The following is an 18,620-nucleotide window of genomic DNA, read 5'->3' on the forward strand; positions in this document are numbered from 1 at the left end:
AATAAATGAAGAGATCATTTCAGGAATAAAAACCAAATTAGAAGGAATCCAAAAGCAAATAAACACAAAAAGGTAAGGCATGAAGAAATAGGTAAAAAGGGGGCTTTTTTTTTTTTAATCTTTTAAGTTTATTTATTTATTTTGAGAGAGAGACAGAGGGGGCCAGAGGGGGAGGGGCAGAGAGAGAGAATCCCAAGCAGGCTCCACACTGTCAGCATGAGGCAGAATGCGGGGCTTAAACCCACAAACCATGAGATCACATGACGTAACTGAAACCAAGAGTCGGACACTTAACCAACTGAGCCACCCAGGCGCCCCTAAAAGGGGGAAATTATTAAAAATAAAACAAATGATGAAAGAACTAAAAGGATTTGAGAAAAAGTGACACTACTGGAGGTAGGCAATGAGAATCCAACATATAGATAATAGAAATCCCTGAAGAAAACCAAATCAAGGGAAGAGAAATACTAAAATGTATACAGCAGGAATATGTCTACCTATAAAAACTAATACCAAGATATACTCTAGAGTAACATTACTAGGCCTAAAAGTAAAAGAAAGAAATCCTTTGGGCTTCTAGGCAAGCACAGAAAGTGACTTAAAAGGGAAAACAATCAGACATTTCAATAACCATAAGAAAATGAAATAATGTATTTAAGAGAGACAAGGAAAGAAAACATGAGCCAAACATTTTCTATCCAGCAGGAGTGACTTTCAAGTATAAAGGGCAAATATAAACTTACCAATATGCAAAAACTCATATTGGGAGATACTGTCCCCATGAACTGTTCCTGACAAATCTTCTAAAGAATGAGCTCCAGGGGCACCTGGTTGGCTCAGTCGGTTAAGTGTCTGACTTTGGCTCGGATCATGATCTCATGGCTCGTGAGTTCGAGGTCCACATCGGGCTCTGTGCTGTCAGTGCAGAGCCTGTTTCAGATCCTCTGTCCCCCTCTCTCTGCCCCTCCCCCGTGCTCTCTCTCAAAAAAAAAAAGGAGCTCCAGACAACAAAAACAACTAGAGACATCAACATAGATTAAATATATAGTTACTCGCAGAACAAAGAATAAATGAGGGTTAAGTGACATCACTAAAAACGGCACAGTGGGGAGAACTCCAAAAAGCTATCCCTCCACCAAAACAAACTTAAGCTCCAAAAAACTGTCAGAATCAACTTTTTCAGAACTCTGGAATCTAACTTACAATAACCAGGGAGAGCTTAAAAAAGAAAGAAGCTGCTGCATTTTGACATTTAAGGAAACTGCTGTCAAATCACGACAGCCGACATCTTAGATAATGGAAAGACTTTAGTGACTACACATGAAAAAGAACACAATCTTTACAAAAACAGTTCAGAAAAACCACTAAACAACTACAACCCACACAACAAACCCCAGCGTGGAGGAGAAGAATTTGATTTCCAGAGTCATCACATTATAAAAATCAAAATATCTAGGTTTCAACAAAAAAAAATTATGAGATAGGCAAGAAAAGAAGAAAATAAAAATAAATCCCATCTTAGGAGTAATTACCTTAAATGTAAAGGGATTAAACTCTGTAATAAAAAGGAAATTATTGGCAGACTTCATTAAAAAAAGATCCAACTCTCTGTTGTCCATAAGAAGCTACTTTGTATCCAGACACATACAGGGTGAAAGTAAAGGTATGTAAAAAGATACTCCATACAGGAGTACTACATGGCAATGAGAAAGAATGAAATATGGCCCTTTGTAGCAACGTGGATGGAACTGGAGAGTGTTATGCTAAGTGAAACAAGCCATACAGAGAAAGACAGATACCATATGGTTTCACTCTTATGTGGATCCTGAGAAACTTAACAGAAACCCATGGGGGAGGGGAATGGAAAAAAAAAAAATGAGGTTAGAGTGGGAGAGAGCCAAAGCATAAGAGATTCTTAAAAACTGAGAACAAACTGAGGGTTGATGGGGGGCTGGGAAGGAGGGAAGGGTAGGTGATGGGCATTGAAGAGGGCATCTTTTGGGATGAGCACTGGGTGTTGTATGGAAACCAATTTGACAATAAATTTCATATATTAAAAAAAAAAAAAAAAAAAAAAAGAGGGGCGCCTGGGTGGCGCAGTCGGTTAAGCGTCCGACTTCAGCCAGGTCACGATCTCGCGGTCCGTGAGTTCGAGCCCCGCGTCGGGCTCTGGGCTGATGGCTCAGAGCCTGGAGCCTGCTTCCGATTCTGTGTCTCCCTCTCTCTCTGCCCCTCCCCCGTTCATGCTCTGTCTCTCTCTGTCCCAAAAATAAATAAAAAACGTTGAAAAAAAAAATTAAAAAAAAAAAAAAAAAAAAAAAAAAAAAAAGATACTCCATACAAATAGTAACCAGAAAAGAAATTTGCATGTATATAGTAGTATCACACAAAATAGAGTTTAAGTCAAAAACTGTTACCAGTGGGGGTGCCTGGGTGGCTCAGTCAGTTGAGCATCCCTCTTTGGATCAGGTCATGAGCTCACTGCTCATGGGTTCAAGCCCCTGTTGGGCTCTGTGCTGACAACTCAGGGCCTGGAGCCTGCTTCAGATTCTGTGTCTCCCTCTCTCTCTGCCCCCCGCCCCCTCATCCCCACACTCACAGTCTGTCTCTCTCTTTCAAAAATAAATAAATATTTAAAAAAAAATTTTTTTTAAACTGTTACAAGTGACAAAGAAGGGCATTATATATTGATAAAGGGGTCAACCATCAAGAAGATATAATACAAACATACACACATAAGAGCAGAGAACCAAAATACACGAAGCAAAAACTGACAGAATTGGAAACAGCATTATAATAACAGTTGAAGACTTCAACATTCCATTTTCAATAAAAGATAGTTATAAGAAATTATCAATAAGGAAATAGAGGACTAGAAAAACACTATAAACCAAACAGACTAACAGATATGTAAAGAATACTCCACCCAATAACGGCATAACCCACATTCTTCTCAAGTAAACATGGAGCATTCTCCAGAATAGACCACCTATAAGGTAACAAAAGAAGTCAATACATTTTAAAAGACTGTAATCACACAAACAACCTAACGACAGTCAGAATGAAATTACAAATAACAGAAGGAAATTTGGAGAATTAACAAATATGTGAATATTAAATCACGCACTGTTACACAACCAATGGATCAGTGAAGAAATCAAAGGGAAATTAGAAAATACTTTGACACAAGTGAAAATGAAAACACAATATACCAAAACTTATGGAATGCAGCAAAAGCAATATTCAGAGGGAAATTTATAGCTGTAAATGCCTCCATCAAGAAAGTCTCAAATCAACAATGTCCTCCCTTAAGGAACTAGAAAAGAAGAGCAAACTAAACCAAGGGCTGGCAAGAAGAAGATAAAAATTACAATGGAGATAAAGTTGTTGTGTTTTTTTTTTCAGAAACAGAAAAGCTGATCCCAAATAGTGCCAATATTGATAAAGAAGAACAAAGTTGTAGGAAACACACTTCCTAATTTCAAAACTTATTACAAAGCTACAGTAATCAAAATTCTGTGCCATTGGCATAGAGATAGACATACATCAATGGAATATAACTGAGAGTACAAAATTAAATCCATACATCTATGGTCAACTGATTTTCAACAAGTGTGCCAAGATTATCCAAGGGGAAAGAATAGTCTGTTCAATAAACAGTGCTGGAATTATATACCCACATGCAAAATAATGAAGCTGGACCCTTGCTTCAAGTATAAAAGTTAACAAAAATTAACTCAAAAGAGACCAAAGACCTAAATGGAAGAACTAAAATAATAAAACCCTTAGAAGAAAAGTAAATCTTCATGGTTGTGGATTTGGCAATGGTTTTTTAGTTATGACACCAAAGATACAAGCAATAAAAGAAAAAAATAAATTGAACTTTATCAAAATTAAAAATCTTTGTACATCAAAGGATACAAGAAAGTGAATAACATAAAAATGGAAGAAAATATTTGTAAATCATATATCTAATAAGGATATCCAGAATATGTAAAGAACTCTTACAATTCAAAGGCAAAAAGACAACCCAAGTAAAAACTGGACAAAATATTTGAATAGATATTTCTTCAAAGATATACAAATTACCAACTAGCACATAAAAAGAAATTCATCAGTATCATTAACCATTAGGGAAATGCAAGTCAAAACCACAATATACTACCATTTCACAAACACTAAGATGGCTATACTTCAAAAATAAAAAATAAAAAACAGTGTTGGTAAGGATGTGGAGTATGGCTAGTGGGAATGTAAAATGATGCAGCTGCTGGGAAAAGTTTGGGGGTTCCTCAAAAAGTTAAACACAGAATTACCATATGACCCAGCAATTCTGCCCACCAGGTATACCACCCAAAAGAACTGAAAACAGATGTTCAAACAAAGCTTGTACATGAACGTTCATAGCAGCACTATTCATAAAGCCAGAGGATGGAAACAACACAAATATCCATCAATTGATGAACAGATAAACAAAACATGGTATATCCATACAGTGGAATATTATTCAACCCTAAAAAAGGAATGAAGTACTGAAACATGTAACCACATGGATAAACCTTGAAAACATTAAGTGAAAGAATCCAGACACAGAGTCTACATATTTTATTTTTCCATTTGTATGAAATATTCAGAACAGGCAAATTCATAGCGACAGAAAGCAGATTAGGGTTGGGGAAGTGGGAAAAGGGATTGATTGCTTGGGTACAGAGTTTCCTTTTGAGGTGATGAAAATGTTCCAGTGCTGGATAGTAGGGATGGTTGTATAACATTGCGAATGTATTGAATGCCACTGAATTGTACATTTTAAAATTATTTAAATGGTGAATTTTATGCTACGTGTATTTTACCACAATATATGTGTACACTTATTACCCTCCCCCAAATAAATGGGGTCATAAGGAAGAGAATGTGGTATATAATGGTATATAATGATCAAATCACACAGAAATAGTATAACTATTTTTAAAAATGGGGGCGAATGGAGAGAACATAGGCAAAAAAATAGTTTTAAACTCTTTTCAAAATTGAGTAATCGTCATTCTCAGACTGTTGTACATATAATGTGGGAATAAGTAAATGATTAACTGGGGAGATATCCTAATTCCATCATCCCCCGTGTCTTTAGGATTCTGGAAGGATCAATCCAATACCTATGAGCATCCCCAGCACTCAGACAGTGAATTTGAAATACCAGTTCACACTGAAAACAAAACAAAACAAAAACTCAGGGCTTCTTCAAGAAATGGTTGATTCCAGGTCTGGGACAGGAAATGTACAAGATGCAACTGGAACATCTCGTCATCTCCAATAGCAAGGAAGCTACCAAAGAAAGATGACTAGGGTCATGTCCAAAGGACTCAGGAGCCAACTTAAAGATGCTCCCACTGGTCAAAGATGGGACAATTTGAGCTTTAATAATGTTAATAATTGCAATAGTTGCAATAATAATTGCAATATATAAAATATATCCAATATATTTACATATATGAGTTTAGAATGATATTAAATAAAAACAACTAGTTACCTTTAGAGGACAGGGAACCAATTCATTATCTTGAAAACTGGTAAATAAAGGGAAAGAATCAAGCATTTATCCTGCCTTTCCTATATGAAGTGTACCACTGGGTGACCAAATGGTAGATGAGGGGAATTGTTTCTTCATATAAGTAGTCCAACTAATAAAAAGAAATGATAGAATTAGAATATCACCATATTGCAACCCCCAAGGAATAAATGGATCTATGCATTGAGCACCAATAGCTGCTAACAATAATTAATAAACTGTACATTTCTTTTGTGTGGTTTTCTAGATCTGTCCTATTTATAAAAAGTATGAGGGATAGAGACAGGACATTGGAGTTACAGATGAAGAGAAAGAACAGGGTAGAGGCAATTATTAAGTCTGTACTGGCTGTTCTTTCCAGAACTGATAAAAAGATGCACCCACAGATATTTTTGTTGAAGAGACAGATATATAAATAACAGGTGGATGCAAAGAAAATGAACTGAAAGAGCATATACTAAACCAACAACAAAGGTGAGGGTGAGAGAGAGCAGGATTGGGGGATAGGGAAGTGATCAAAACAGTCTTTAGCTTTGAAATATTTCACCTGTTTTTCAAAGAGAATATATTTATATACAAAAATTTAAAGTTATTTAAACAACATGCTTGTTAAGAGAAAAGTGCTATCAGCAGAAAACTCAGATCTACGAAGGCAGATGGATTCAAGCAGTCAGAGGGCTAAACAATGCTTATTCAAACGGATCAAGTTATTTCTCCCAGTTGTGAACTGGGCCACCAAAAACATAATTTCTCTAGGACAAGTGCTCTATCAGTAAGAAATCTGAGGGACAAAAAAAGAAAAAAAAAGGTAGAATATAACTATTTCCCCACTGGTTGTCTTATGTGCAAGGACTTAGAACAGCTTTAGAGAATGAAAACATCCCAAAGACTCATTCTCAGAAAACTTCAACACTTAGAAAAGCACTAAACTACACAAATGGTCTCCACAGCAAGCTCTCCAAGGTACACATGCTCTTGACACTGTTCTCCCCAGTGGCCACATGCCTCGCTTCCTGCAGGTCTCTGCTTGAATGTCATGTCCTCAGAGAGGACTTCCCTGATCATTCCCCTCTCTAGAATAGCACCCTTGATCCCTTTTGCCCTACGCTGTTTTATTTTTCTTTGGAGAGGTAGTGCTGCTTGGTTAGTGTTGATGACGTGTGGGTTTACTCTCCCCCCCGAATGCAGGACTTTCATCAGTTTCCTTCCCAGCTATGTCTCCAGCACCTAGATAGAACAGCATCTGGCACAAAGTTGGGATCTTGTGAAGGAAGAGCTGAATGGGTTCCCTAAACTGCGGAAGCTTTCCCCAGATGAGCCCCAGATGGGAGCCGAGCAGGGGCAGAGGGAAGAAAACAGGGACTCACCTCCACGTTCCAGACGTAGGAGCTGTGGAAGAGCTCCGACCACATCTTGCCTACTTTGTTGATGTCTTTGACATCCCAGATGTAGATGCTGTGGTCCTTATACACGCAGGACAGCCACTGATGGATGGGGTCGAAGGTCAGTGCCACCGTATCCGGGTAGACTGCTTCTGCCTTTCTGTGGAAGAGGAAGCTAACAAGGCCACATGTGCTATCAGTCACCATCAATGTCACTGTGAGTAGTGACAGCTGCTCCTGGTGACACCTGAGCTAGCTGCCTCTTGCTTGGCAATGCCATTCCTTTTATTTGGGATGGTCCATCTCCCACTCCGACTCCACTTCTCCTTCCTCCCTCCCAGTTCCTTTGCTTTTGCTTCTAGCCCAAAGGTTGTAAACTGGAAGCTTCTGGCTGGCCCCTGAGAACATTTGAATTTTTGACTCCTGTTAACATCTCTCTCCCTTCATCTAATCCAACCCAAGCTCCATCCTCTCTCTGAGCATGGAAGGATGATGGGCACATACCATCAGTTCTCAGTTCTCTCTCATTGGCCCCACCAACATGTGATCAAAAATCCCTATGCAAGGGGCTGGGGAGCTGTCCCCTGACCTGGGGCCTCCCTACAAAGGCTACAGTTTACTGAGCATCTATGACACGCCGATCTGAGAGCTTTAGTGACACTGAATTCCCAGTCTCCATGAGAGGTAGGTCCTACGTTTTACAGACACCAAACAGCCTTACAACAAAGGGGAAGATACAGCACAGCTCACCCCTTCCACCCCCTCTCAACATGGCAGCCAGAGGGATCAATGCTCAAGGCCTGACCATATAACCAATGCCAATGCCTGAAATCAGGCTGCCCACTGACATCAGAAAAGACTTCCTTTATTGGAAGGAAGCTTCCCCTGCCAGTCTCCATAAATGTTCAGACCTGTCTCCCAACATCTTCCCCTGGTACACTAGGCTCTGATCACACAGTCCCTAGCTGTTCCTGCAACACACCAAGCCCAGGGTGTTTCTCCCTTCAGGTCTTTACGCTTGCTCTTGGGACCCAGGTCTCCACACAGCTGGCTCCCTCTCACCAAAGACACTTCCCCTGGCTGCCAATCAACACAGCCCCATCCCCGGGCACTTTCCTTCCTGAGTCCCTGCTTTATTTCACCACAGCATTTATGACTATCTGAAATGGTCTCGTTTGTGTACTTGCTTATCATCAAGCTCCCTCACTAGACTGCAGACTTCATGATGGCAGAGATTTTGCTGCCTCATTATAGCTGTCTCCTTCCAGCCCAGGGCTGGCCAGATAGGTAGATGGGGCCGGAAGCATGAGTGAATGTCAGTGGACAGACTGAGTGGGCTCCTCTCCTTCCCCCTGCTGGGCAGTACCTGGGCTCCAAGCCCTGGGCGACGTCCACCCCAAGGTAGTGCGGTTTGGGCAGGTTCGCGAGGTACTGCAGGCTGTGGGCCTGGAAGATGCGGACTATCCCATCTGTGCAGCCGCAAAAGATGAGCTCCTGGCTGACACACAGGCAGGAAGACAGAGAGACCTGTAGGGGCAAAGGGAACACAAGTGTACTTGGTGTTCCATGTGGCCCAGTTCAGGGACACAGGGACTAACAGAACAGCCTCCAGAGAAGCCTTATAGTTCTTTGGGTCTGAGAAGTCTATTTTAGCAAATTTTAAGACTTTTGAAATCAGGATGTAGCAGTCACCATTGAAAGAAACATGCCAGCAGGCAGACAGAGGCACAAATTATGACAGAATTGTTATTGTCTACAGAGGAACTCAGCTGTGTGTGGAAAATAATCTGTTCAGCAGATTGTGACTTCAGATAGGTAATTTGCAGTAACAGGGTTGAATTTGAAGCTTACATTTTACTCCCTATTGTTTGAAAACAACTTCATAGAGATTATACTTCAGAGCAACACAGAAAAATGTTACCGTATACAGGAAAGACAATTGGGCCATCTATCCTGCCAGAACACACAGATGGACAGGGCAGGAAGTGTCAGACCTCTGGATACAGATTACAGGAGTTTGTCCAAGTCTAGAGGAACTTAATTTGTAAGTTGTCATTTATGACAACTGCTCAGGGGCTAACCATCCATCTGTCAAAAGCTTTGGACTTGCTTAAGCTGCCAAAGTTCTAGAAAGAGGATTCAAACGAGAAAAAAACAAATGCTGTTTAACCAACTAGGAAAAACAGATGAAACTCTGAATTCTTCCACAGGCCTGACACCATTCCTTTAACCCTAAAGGTGAGTTCTGGAGGGGAGCCACAAGAGCAGGAGTAGGATGGGGTGCCTGGGTGGCTCAGTCGGTTAAGTGTCCAACTCCTGATCTCAGCTCAGGTCAATCTCACAGGGGAGATGGAGCCCCACATCAGGCTATGCACTGCTTGGGATTCTCTCTCTGCCCCTTCCCGACTCGCATGCTCTTTTCTCTCAAAAAAAAAAAAAAAAAAATCAGGAGTAGGAAAAGGAGGGAAAACCATTATGCTCCTGCTGATAGCCAATGGGCATCCAGTCTCAGAACAGGAAGACAGTTTGGATTCAAACCCTCAGATCCTGAAGAAAAGTAGTTCTGCAATTTATAGATGTAACATCCTTTATTTTGTTTGTTTATTTATTTATTTGTTTGTTTATTTATTTATTTATAAGTTTTTATTTATTTATTTTGAGAGAGAGAGAATGAGAGTGGGAAGGGGCAGAGAAGAATCCTAAGCAGACTCACACTGTCAGCCTAGAGCCCAACTCGGGGCTCAATCCCACGTACTGTGAGATCATGACCTGAGCTGAGATCAGGAGTTGGATGCTTAACCAACTGAGAGACCCAGAAGCCCCCATCCTTTGGTTTAAAATGTTATAAGAGGGGGCGCCTGGGTGGCTCAGTCGGATAAGCGTCTGACTTCGGCTCAGGTCATGATCTCATGGTTTGTGAGTTCCATCCCCATGTCAGGTTCTGTGCTGACAGCTCAGAGCCTGGAGCCCACTTTGGATTCTGTGTCTCCCTTTCTCTCTGCTCCTCCACTGCTCACGCTCTGTCTCTCTCTCTCTCTCTCTCTCTCTCCTTCAAAAATAAACATTCAAAAAATTTTTTTAAAAAATGAATAAAATGTTTTAAGAGCACCTCAGTGGCCCAATCAGGTAAGCACCCCACTCTTAGTTTCGGCTCAGGTCGTGATCTCATGGTTCGCAAGATTGAGCCCTGCAATGGGCTCTGTGCTGATAGTGTGGAGCCTGATTGGGTTCTCTCTCTCCCTCTCTCTCTATGCCCCTCCCCTGCTCACACTCTCACTCTCTCTCTCAAAATAAATAAACTTAAAAAAAAGTTATGTATTTTTAACATAGTCTTTTTTGAATGAAAAATGAAGTCAATCATACCTTAGATTAAAAAAAAAAATGCAGTCCTCCCACCAGTTAAGAGTGCTCAGTGAAGAAGAAAAATGGGAACTGGATCAAACAGTGACAGGAGAGCGATTGTAACCTTGACCCCATTACAGGGTACCAGGCACTGTGCTGAGCACCTTCTATATATTATCTCATGGGACTCCCTTATTAACTCTGTGAGGTAGGCATCAGGATTTCCATTTTACAGATGAGGAAACTGAGGCTCACTGAGGGAAAGTTTCTCACCAAAAGTCTCACAAGCAAAACTTTTGAGAGGTTAAATCCAGAGTTAGTGGAATCAACTACCCGGCAGGGACATTACTGAATGTCCCCAGAGACACATGTCCTGGGAAGAGTGTTTTCCCCACTGATGGCAGACAGGGAGGGTGGGGTACCTTCAGGTTGATCCACTTCTCCAGCACCCTCTTCTCATTGAACTGGCAGAGGAGGCCCGAGTAGGACACACAGAAGGTATTGCCTGCCATCTGGCCCCGGCCACAAGCCACGCCACAGAAGATGTTGTTGTGCAGCTCTCCCAGGATGCCTGAACGCCCTACGAGGGGCACCGTGCCCGTCACCTGGAGGCACAGCAGGGCATAGTAAGACATTGTCCGCATGACCTCGACCCCAGCAAGGTCACAATGGGACTCTCATGACCAGATGATATGACACATAGCTAAACAGAAGGGCTCGAAGGCATTCCTCCAAATGGAGGAGAAAGGAAGAAAAAAGCAGAACAGACACTTCTAGGCAGAGTGGCTGGAAGGTGGCAGTCCAGAAAAGAGGTCTGGCCCCAGGGTCCGTGTGTCGGGAGGAGATTTCCCAGCAGGGCCTGACAGCACCTGAGCTGTCTGAGCAGGCCCAGAAGCAGAAGCTGAACCAGAGGCCAGACAACCTCTGAGATCACTGGCTCCAAATCTCAGGTAGAAACAGGAGTCCACACTGCCCCTAATGGTTAACCGCCAGGCCTGGCTAAGGGGACAGGGGCAGAAACCTACCTTTGCTTCAGTGGAGACTTCCAAGAACCAGAACCTCACATGCCGATTCCCTACGGTGACAAAATAGCTGCTGTCCTCTGAGAAAGAGAGGGCGATGACCCTGCATGATACTTTGTTGGAAGCCACCACAATGTCTTTCTGGAAGAATCAATGCACAGAAGTTCACACTAGCACCCAGCCATTGGATCATTTGTGCCTGTGCCTGAGCCCTGTATCACTCAGCCATCCCCTGCTCCAGGTCAGTTTTCCTGGGGCCCTCTGGGCCCTTGGGGAAACCTACGTGTGGCACTCTTATCTTTACTAATCAGAGGAGACTGAGGTTTGGAAAGGTTTCCATGCGTGCGTAAGTTCCAGAGCTCTCCCCAAGAGTCCCAGCTCTACAGCTCACATGTGGCAGAGCCTTTGCAGGATGAAATCCTCTCCATTGTCCTATATGGTAGGTGCTTCTCCCCACCTCTGCCAGGCTCAGAGAGGTGGTGTCATGTGCTCAAGATCACACAGCACATTGTGAACAGAGCCAGGATTTGCCACCCACTTCTGCCACCTCCAAGTCCTCCCCTAGCTGTTCCCAAATCCAGCCTTTCAGTGCATATTAACTCACTGAATTCTCACAACTCAACAAGGGAGATGCTAACGTATCCTTTTTACAGATGAGGAAACGGACCCACAGATAAGTAAAGTCACTTGCTCAAGGTCACAGCTGGTCAGTATGAGAATAATTATGTAATTCTGCTAGTTAGAGCTTGTCGTATGCCTCACAGTAAGTGTCTAAAACTGGGATCAGCATGCACTAGGTGCTCAATAAATATTTTCCAGATAAATGAACACTTTACCAAATTATCTCATTTAAGTTCGCTCAATGCCTGAGCTGCAGGGTACCCCCACCAGTCTTCTCACCTTCCAGTCCCAGACGTTGAGTACCATGTCGTGCTGGTAGCCCATAGACACGATGTGCTTCATATTGGGGGAGAAGGCCACACAGGCCACGCCGTACTTGTGGCCCAGCATCTCTGCCACCTGATTCTTCTCATCCACATCCCAGATGCGCACAGCAGGCCTGTGCCCGTTCTGGGGAAGGTTGGGCCATTACTGCTGCTGGGATCTGCACCAGGAGGGGCTGGAAGGGCTACTGGGGCTAAAATTGGCATTGCCCCAGTATGCCCCAAAACCACCTCCCCCATCTGCCATGGGGCTTTCTGGCCCAGGAAGAAGCTATTCTAGGGGCTTCCCATGCCTACTGTGGGGTAGAAGGAATGGCCCCAAGATCCCTCCCCACCCACTCACAAACACAACTCACCTCCCCTGTCACTATGTACTTCCCATCAGGGGAGAAGGCCAGAGCACTCAGCGACTTCCTGAGGGAAGGGAAAGGTGCCGGTCATTGGTTCCAAGGAGGGTAGGCAGCCAGATCCCAGCCTGGCTGTGCTCACAGAACTCTGCCTACTCCTTGCTCCCAAGCCTTGAAAGAGGCCAGGAGAGGTGAGTGCCAGCAGCTCCCACAGAGCCAATGTTGCGCGTGTGCCCAGCACAGCATACAGCGCGTTCCCTGCATTCCCCACTGACAGAAGAGGGTCAGTGGCACAGGAAACCAGGCGTAAAAGCAAAGTCCCCAAACATAGATAGGGTGGTCGCTGTACAAGGACCTTCCTTTCCTCTTGCTCAGCAGGGGTGGGCTCCCTAAGGCCCCACCCACCCTGTAACCCTGAGAATTCAGGTGCAGGAAATGGTACCAATCTGTCCTAACTGTGGGGGGGCGGGGGGGGGGGGGTGCTGGCAGACATCACACTGAGACAGCATGTGCTCCACTGCTAAATACTCAAAGTGTTCTGGAAAACCCATGAACAACCAACATGTTTCTCTCTAGCCTGCACAAGGACTGAATGACCAGAGTAGTTTGCATGTTTTTTCTGGCAGCAAGTTTCATGGTTCCCAGACTACTTTGTTTTTTTCCTCTCCCCTCTCTCTCTCTTTTTTTATTTGAGAGAGAGAGAGAGCACGCACACACAAGCTGGGGAGAGGAGGGGAGAGAAAGAATCTCAAGCAGGCTCCACGCTCAGCTCGGAGACCAACGTGGGACTGGGCTCCACAACTCTAGGATCATGACTTGAGCAGAAATCAGTCGCCCAACCAACTGAGCCCATCAGGTGCCCCTCCACTCTCTCTTTTAATCCTATTTTACCTGTGTTCCTTAATGGTCTAGTAATGGTCTCCCTCACGTGAGTTAGTTGGTGTGCAGGTAACTAAGCGAATGCCTCTGAGTCTCTGACAATCTTACAGAACACTTATCATCATCACCTAACTCTCTGGTGGCTTCCCACCACTCCTAGGGCAGCAGACAAGGCAAGCTGCCTACCCGATCGCCACCTGCCCATCCTTCCTCACCGACAGAAGCCAAATTTTAATTAGAATGGCAGTGTCTCCAGCTGGAGTATATTTCCTCGCCTCTCTACACAGGTACAGCTACGTGATTTAGTCTGGCCGGTGAGAAGTAAACTGAAACGCATGTGGGATTTCCAGAAAAGCTTCTCAAAGGCAACTCTTTGTCCTGATCCCCAATCGTTCCCCTTCTGAATGACGGACATGACAGCCAGAACTCCATCTTGGACCAGGAGACAACCTCAAGTACAGAGGCCTCACAACAGGCACGGTGGAACAAGAAGACAGGCAGACTGGGATTCCTGAGGCTTGCAGAGACACCAGCCCCTGGGTCCTCACCTCCAGACTTCTTTCGAGCACAAAGAGCATGCCCTTGTGTTTGGAGCCATGCTCATGGGTTTCTGTTGACTGCAGCCACTCCTAGCCTGTCGTGTGCCCTGACCCTGGGCCTGGCCCTCCACAAAATGCTCTATGGGCATCGCTGCACTAATTCCTCAGGCATGCTCCATGAACTCAGGTCTCTCAGCCAGTTTTGAGACAAGGAGACCTCAACACAGGGAAGTCGTGCCCAAGTTACCTGACAGGGCAAAGCCCTGGCCATCAGAATTCCCTGCAGAGGCTTTGAAAAATGTCAAAGCCATGCTAAGAAGCATGAACGAAAGTGTGGTGAGGAACAGGGTGATACATGCAGTTTCAGAGATGCTCCCCACAACATACTCACTAGTCACCGGGGGGAAAAGAGAAGCTTCACAGTGGAAAAGCCTGGCAGACACCACCTTAACCAAGGGCCCAAGGGAACACCACTGGTGGTAAGAGAGGTCAATATCATGCACCGCCTGACAGAACACACTGAGGAGGATGCAGCATTCCTTCTGAGGTGTTCCTGCCAAAGATGCAGAACCTCAGTCTATCTATGAGGAAACATCAGACAAACCCAAAGGGTGGAGCATTCTACAAAATACCTGGCCTGTCATCCTCGAGTGTCAAGGTCATAAAAGTCAAGAAAAGACAAAGGAACTGCTTTAGACTGAAGAAGACCAAAGAGACAACTGAGCAACGTGTGATTCTGGACAGAATTCTTTTGCTCTAAAGAACATTCTTGGGGTAAATGGTAAAACTTGAAAGAGGCTTAGTTGGTAGTGATGTACCAGTTTTAATTTCCTGACTTTGTTGAATGTACTGTGGTTTTGAAGGATAATGCCCACCCCATGCCCAGGAAATCCACACTGAAATATTTAGAGGCACAGGGGTATCATGTCCCCAATTTACTCTCAAATGGTTCAAAAAAAAAATTACTATGTATATAGACTGAGAATGATAAAGCAAATATGGTAAAAGGTCAACATCTGGGGAAAATGAGTGAAAAGTAGACAGGCATTCTTTGTATTGTTCTTTAAAACCTAAAATGGTTTCAATGTGAAAAGTTAAACAATTGTTAAGACCCAGAAGCAGCTTCTGTTTCAGCCTCCTCTCCCCTTTGCCCCCTCCTCCAATTCCAGGCAAAAGAATCTCCGGCTGCTCCTCAAAAAACCAAGATTCTTACTCACTGCAGGGCCTTTTGCCCTTGCTGTTCCTTCTATCTGGAAGACGCCCCCTACACTTTTGCGGGGGTCACTCCCTTACTTCTTTCAGGTCTCAGCCTCCAAGAGGCCCTCCCCGAGACCTCTGATATGGTTTTCCTCCATTTTCTGCCTGCAAACCTGCCCTAACACATCCTCGTTATTTCCCCCATAGCGATGGTCAGAGTTGGCTAGTAATTTGCCAACTGGTTTAGTCTGTCTTCCCTGCTGGACTGTCAGCTCTACAAGAGCAGAGATTCTCATGTCTTTTGTTCACTGTCCCCAGCACCCGGAACACTACCTAGCACAAAGCAACAACGTCGCTGAACCGACGGGTGAGTGAATGAGTTAGTCACCCACCTACGAACTCCCAAGCCATGTGGGGAAGGGGGTGTGTGCCGGGACCCTCACCCCACCCCTACCCAATGTCCAGGCCCCAGCCTACCTGGCAGTGTTAAAAATGTGCTGCTGCTTGTTCTCCTTGGGGTTCAAAATCACCACCACACAGCTGGGGAGAAAGAGGGAAATGTGCCCAAACTGAGGGGAGTATTGGGGTCCAGGGATGATTCTATTCCCAACAGAAAAGCCCACACATAAATAAGGCTCTGAACAGAAGATTCTCTCCTCCTTCTCCAGGTGTCTAATGCTGAGAATTTTAGGACACTTCAAGTTATTAGATAATATATTCTTAAATAGAAACCAACACTTCTTCTGTCAGGCACTGGGCTAATAAAGACCTTATGTGCACAATCTCTTTAAATCCTTACAAATGACAGGTAAAGTCGGAAATCTTAGCCCCCTCTTGTAGATGAGGAAACTTGAAGCCCAGAGAGGGAAAATCCTTTGCCCAGGACCACCCAGCAGGTCAGGAACAGAGTGGGGATATGAATCCATAACAGATTCAAGAGCCCACCCTTGTCCTCTATCCTGGACTGCATTGTAAAGACTCAATGACAGACAGATATTATTCATTAGTAAGGACTACAGATCTGCCCCTGCCCTCCAGGAGTGGAGGGGTCTTTGGCGCCTAGAACAGTGCCAGGCTAGATCAGTATTTATGGAATAAACAGGAGGAGATCTTTCAGTCCTCTCAACTACCCAAAAGGAGGATATTCCTAGTTGTGTTTTATGGACGAAGCAGCAGGGGTTCACAGAAGAGCACACGGTGGAGCTGGGACAAATCCAGGCTGTCTGACACCATGGCTTGGGTATTTCCCAGAATCGCCACCACCTCCCATCTGCAGTCACAATAAGGCTTTCATGGTGCTCACCACATGCCAGGTGCTGTTCTAGACCCAGATGGGCCTCTCCACAGTCCTCAGGGGTAGGCAGCTTACCTGCATCCTACAGCCAGAAAAGCCAAGGCCCGCCCACTCACTCACCCTGCCAGGTAGGCCACATGGCCTGTGCTGGGGTCACAGGTCAGGCCACTGCTGTTCTGGGCTGTGATGCCAAGCACCTTCTCGAGCGACACCTGTGGGGGAAATGTCCAAGTCAGAAGGACATGTCCCAGTAGGCTCTCCGTGGCACCACTGCCTCAGCCACCCATTCAGTCCCTGTTGCATCTAATACTAACTGAACTTCTACAGTCATGTGACCAACAGCTAACATTTGTTCTTCTCAACATTCCTTTGAAGGACACAGAACGATGAGGAAGACAGACAAAAACCCCTGCCCTCCTGGAGCTCACGTCCTAATCATGATGGGATGGAGGACATAAAAAATAAACAGAACAAACATGTAAAACAGATGCCAGGTGCTGATAGGAGCAGAAGAGAAAAATAAAGCAGGGAAGGAGATTGGGAGTATAGGGAAGAGAGAAGGCCTCATTGAGAAGGTGACCTCTGAATAAGTTTCTAAATATTTTACAAGGATGAAAAATTCGAAGCCTCACAACCCAAGGAAAGAAGGCACTATTATCACCCCATTTTACAGATGGGGACATTGAGGCCCAAGATCCCACGCCTGTGGAGTGACAAAGTTGGGATACAAACCCAGCTAGTCTCTGGCTCCAAAGCCAGTCCATATGTTGGGCCCTGCAGGGGAGACACAGGCGTGAGCAAGAGTGGACAACATCTATTCCCTCAACAAATTTACAGTCTAGAGGTTCAACAAGTAAAGAAACAAGTGAACGATCACATTGAAAATTTTAAAATTCTCTAAGCAAAGTAATTTAAATGAGCAAATCTCTATTGTGGTTGATTAAAACAATTTAGAGTATAGACTAATAGAATTGTGATACTTTCATACTTTCTTTCAAAACGAAAGACTAGTTTCTTTTTTTTCTTAATGTTTATTCATTTTTGAGAGACAGAGAGACAGGGCACGAGTGGGCAAAGGGCAGAGAGAGAGGGAGACACAGAATCTGAAGCAGGCTCCAGGCTCTGAGCTGTCAACACAGAACCCAATGTGGGGCTTGAACCCATGAACCGTGAGATCATAACCCAAGCCGAAGTCAGATGCTCAATCAACTGAGCCACCCAGGCACCCCTGGAATAGACTAGTTTCTAATTATTAAAGTAAAACATTCTCAAGCAAGTCCTTGGTATCAGAAATGAGAGGCATAGCATAATGATAGCTAACACTTACTGAGCATTTACCAGGAGGTAGGCACTGTTTAAATACTTGTAACTGTACCGACTCATCTAATACTCACAATAACCCTGTGATATGGTCATTATTGTCATCATCTCCATATTACAGACGAGGATATAAAGAGGCTCAGAGAGGTAACCCATCCAGGAAGGAGCCATACCAGGACTCTAACCCAAGCAATCAGGCAATGGCACTCACATCGTTTTTATATCTGTCAACCAGCATTACTGGGCATTAATATAATATAATGGTCATTTTTAGAGTAGATCTTTTGTAAGCCAGATGGACTCTGTGCCACCAAACAAGAAAAATAAACGACATCAATTACCCAAAAATACCCAATCAAAACAGTAGTAGCTACCACTAATAGAGAATTTACAATGCGTCAGGTATTGTTCTAATGCTTAACATATGTGAGCTCACTTAATCCTCACAAACACCTTACAAGGGAATATTTATATTATTATCTTCATCTTACAGATAAGGACACTGAGGCACAGAAAAGTTCATAACAAGAAGAACAGAACTGGGGTGCCTAAGTGGCTCAGTCAGTTAAGAGTCCAACTCTTGATCTCAGCTCAGGTTTTGATCTCAGGGTCATGAGTTCAGGCCCTGCATTGGGCTCCATGCTGGGAATGGAGAGAGAAGGGGGGGGGGGGGGGGGGAAGGGGGGGGAGGAGGAAGAGGAAGATGAGGGGGAGACAAAGAACAACAACAACAGAATTAAGGTTTAAGCCCAGGCATTCTGGGTCCAGAGGTTGCACTCGTTAAGAGT

The 18,620-nt window shown here is 44.2% G+C and overlaps 1 protein-coding gene across 4 annotated transcripts in view; it reads right to left on the reverse strand.

Moving 5' to 3' along the window:
- Positions 1 to 18,620, reverse strand: part of WDR62 (WD repeat domain 62) — a 45,107-nt gene that overhangs the window by 24,507 nt on the left and 1,980 nt on the right. For 3 of the 4 annotated variants that reach the window (XM_058708715.1, XM_058708716.1, XM_058708718.1), the window contains 8 exons: positions 16,633 to 16,724; positions 15,696 to 15,758; positions 12,613 to 12,670; positions 12,213 to 12,383; positions 11,316 to 11,453; positions 10,713 to 10,895; positions 8,315 to 8,475; positions 6,934 to 7,123 (listed from right to left, as the gene is read on the reverse strand). In XM_058708715.1, the coding sequence (XP_058564698.1) occupies positions 6,934 to 7,123; positions 8,315 to 8,475; positions 10,713 to 10,895; positions 11,316 to 11,453; positions 12,213 to 12,383; positions 12,613 to 12,670; positions 15,696 to 15,758; positions 16,633 to 16,724 (1,056 nt within the window). The remainder of the gene's footprint in view (positions 1 to 6,933; positions 7,124 to 8,314; positions 8,476 to 10,712; positions 10,896 to 11,315; positions 11,454 to 12,212; positions 12,384 to 12,612; positions 12,671 to 15,695; positions 15,759 to 16,632; positions 16,725 to 18,620) is intronic. The other variant, XM_058708717.1, reaches the window with a different exon arrangement.

Source organism: Neofelis nebulosa, chromosome 17 (assembly GCF_028018385.1).
Source record: "Neofelis nebulosa isolate mNeoNeb1 chromosome 17, mNeoNeb1.pri, whole genome shotgun sequence".
NCBI lineage: Eukaryota > Metazoa > Chordata > Mammalia > Carnivora > Felidae > Neofelis > Neofelis nebulosa.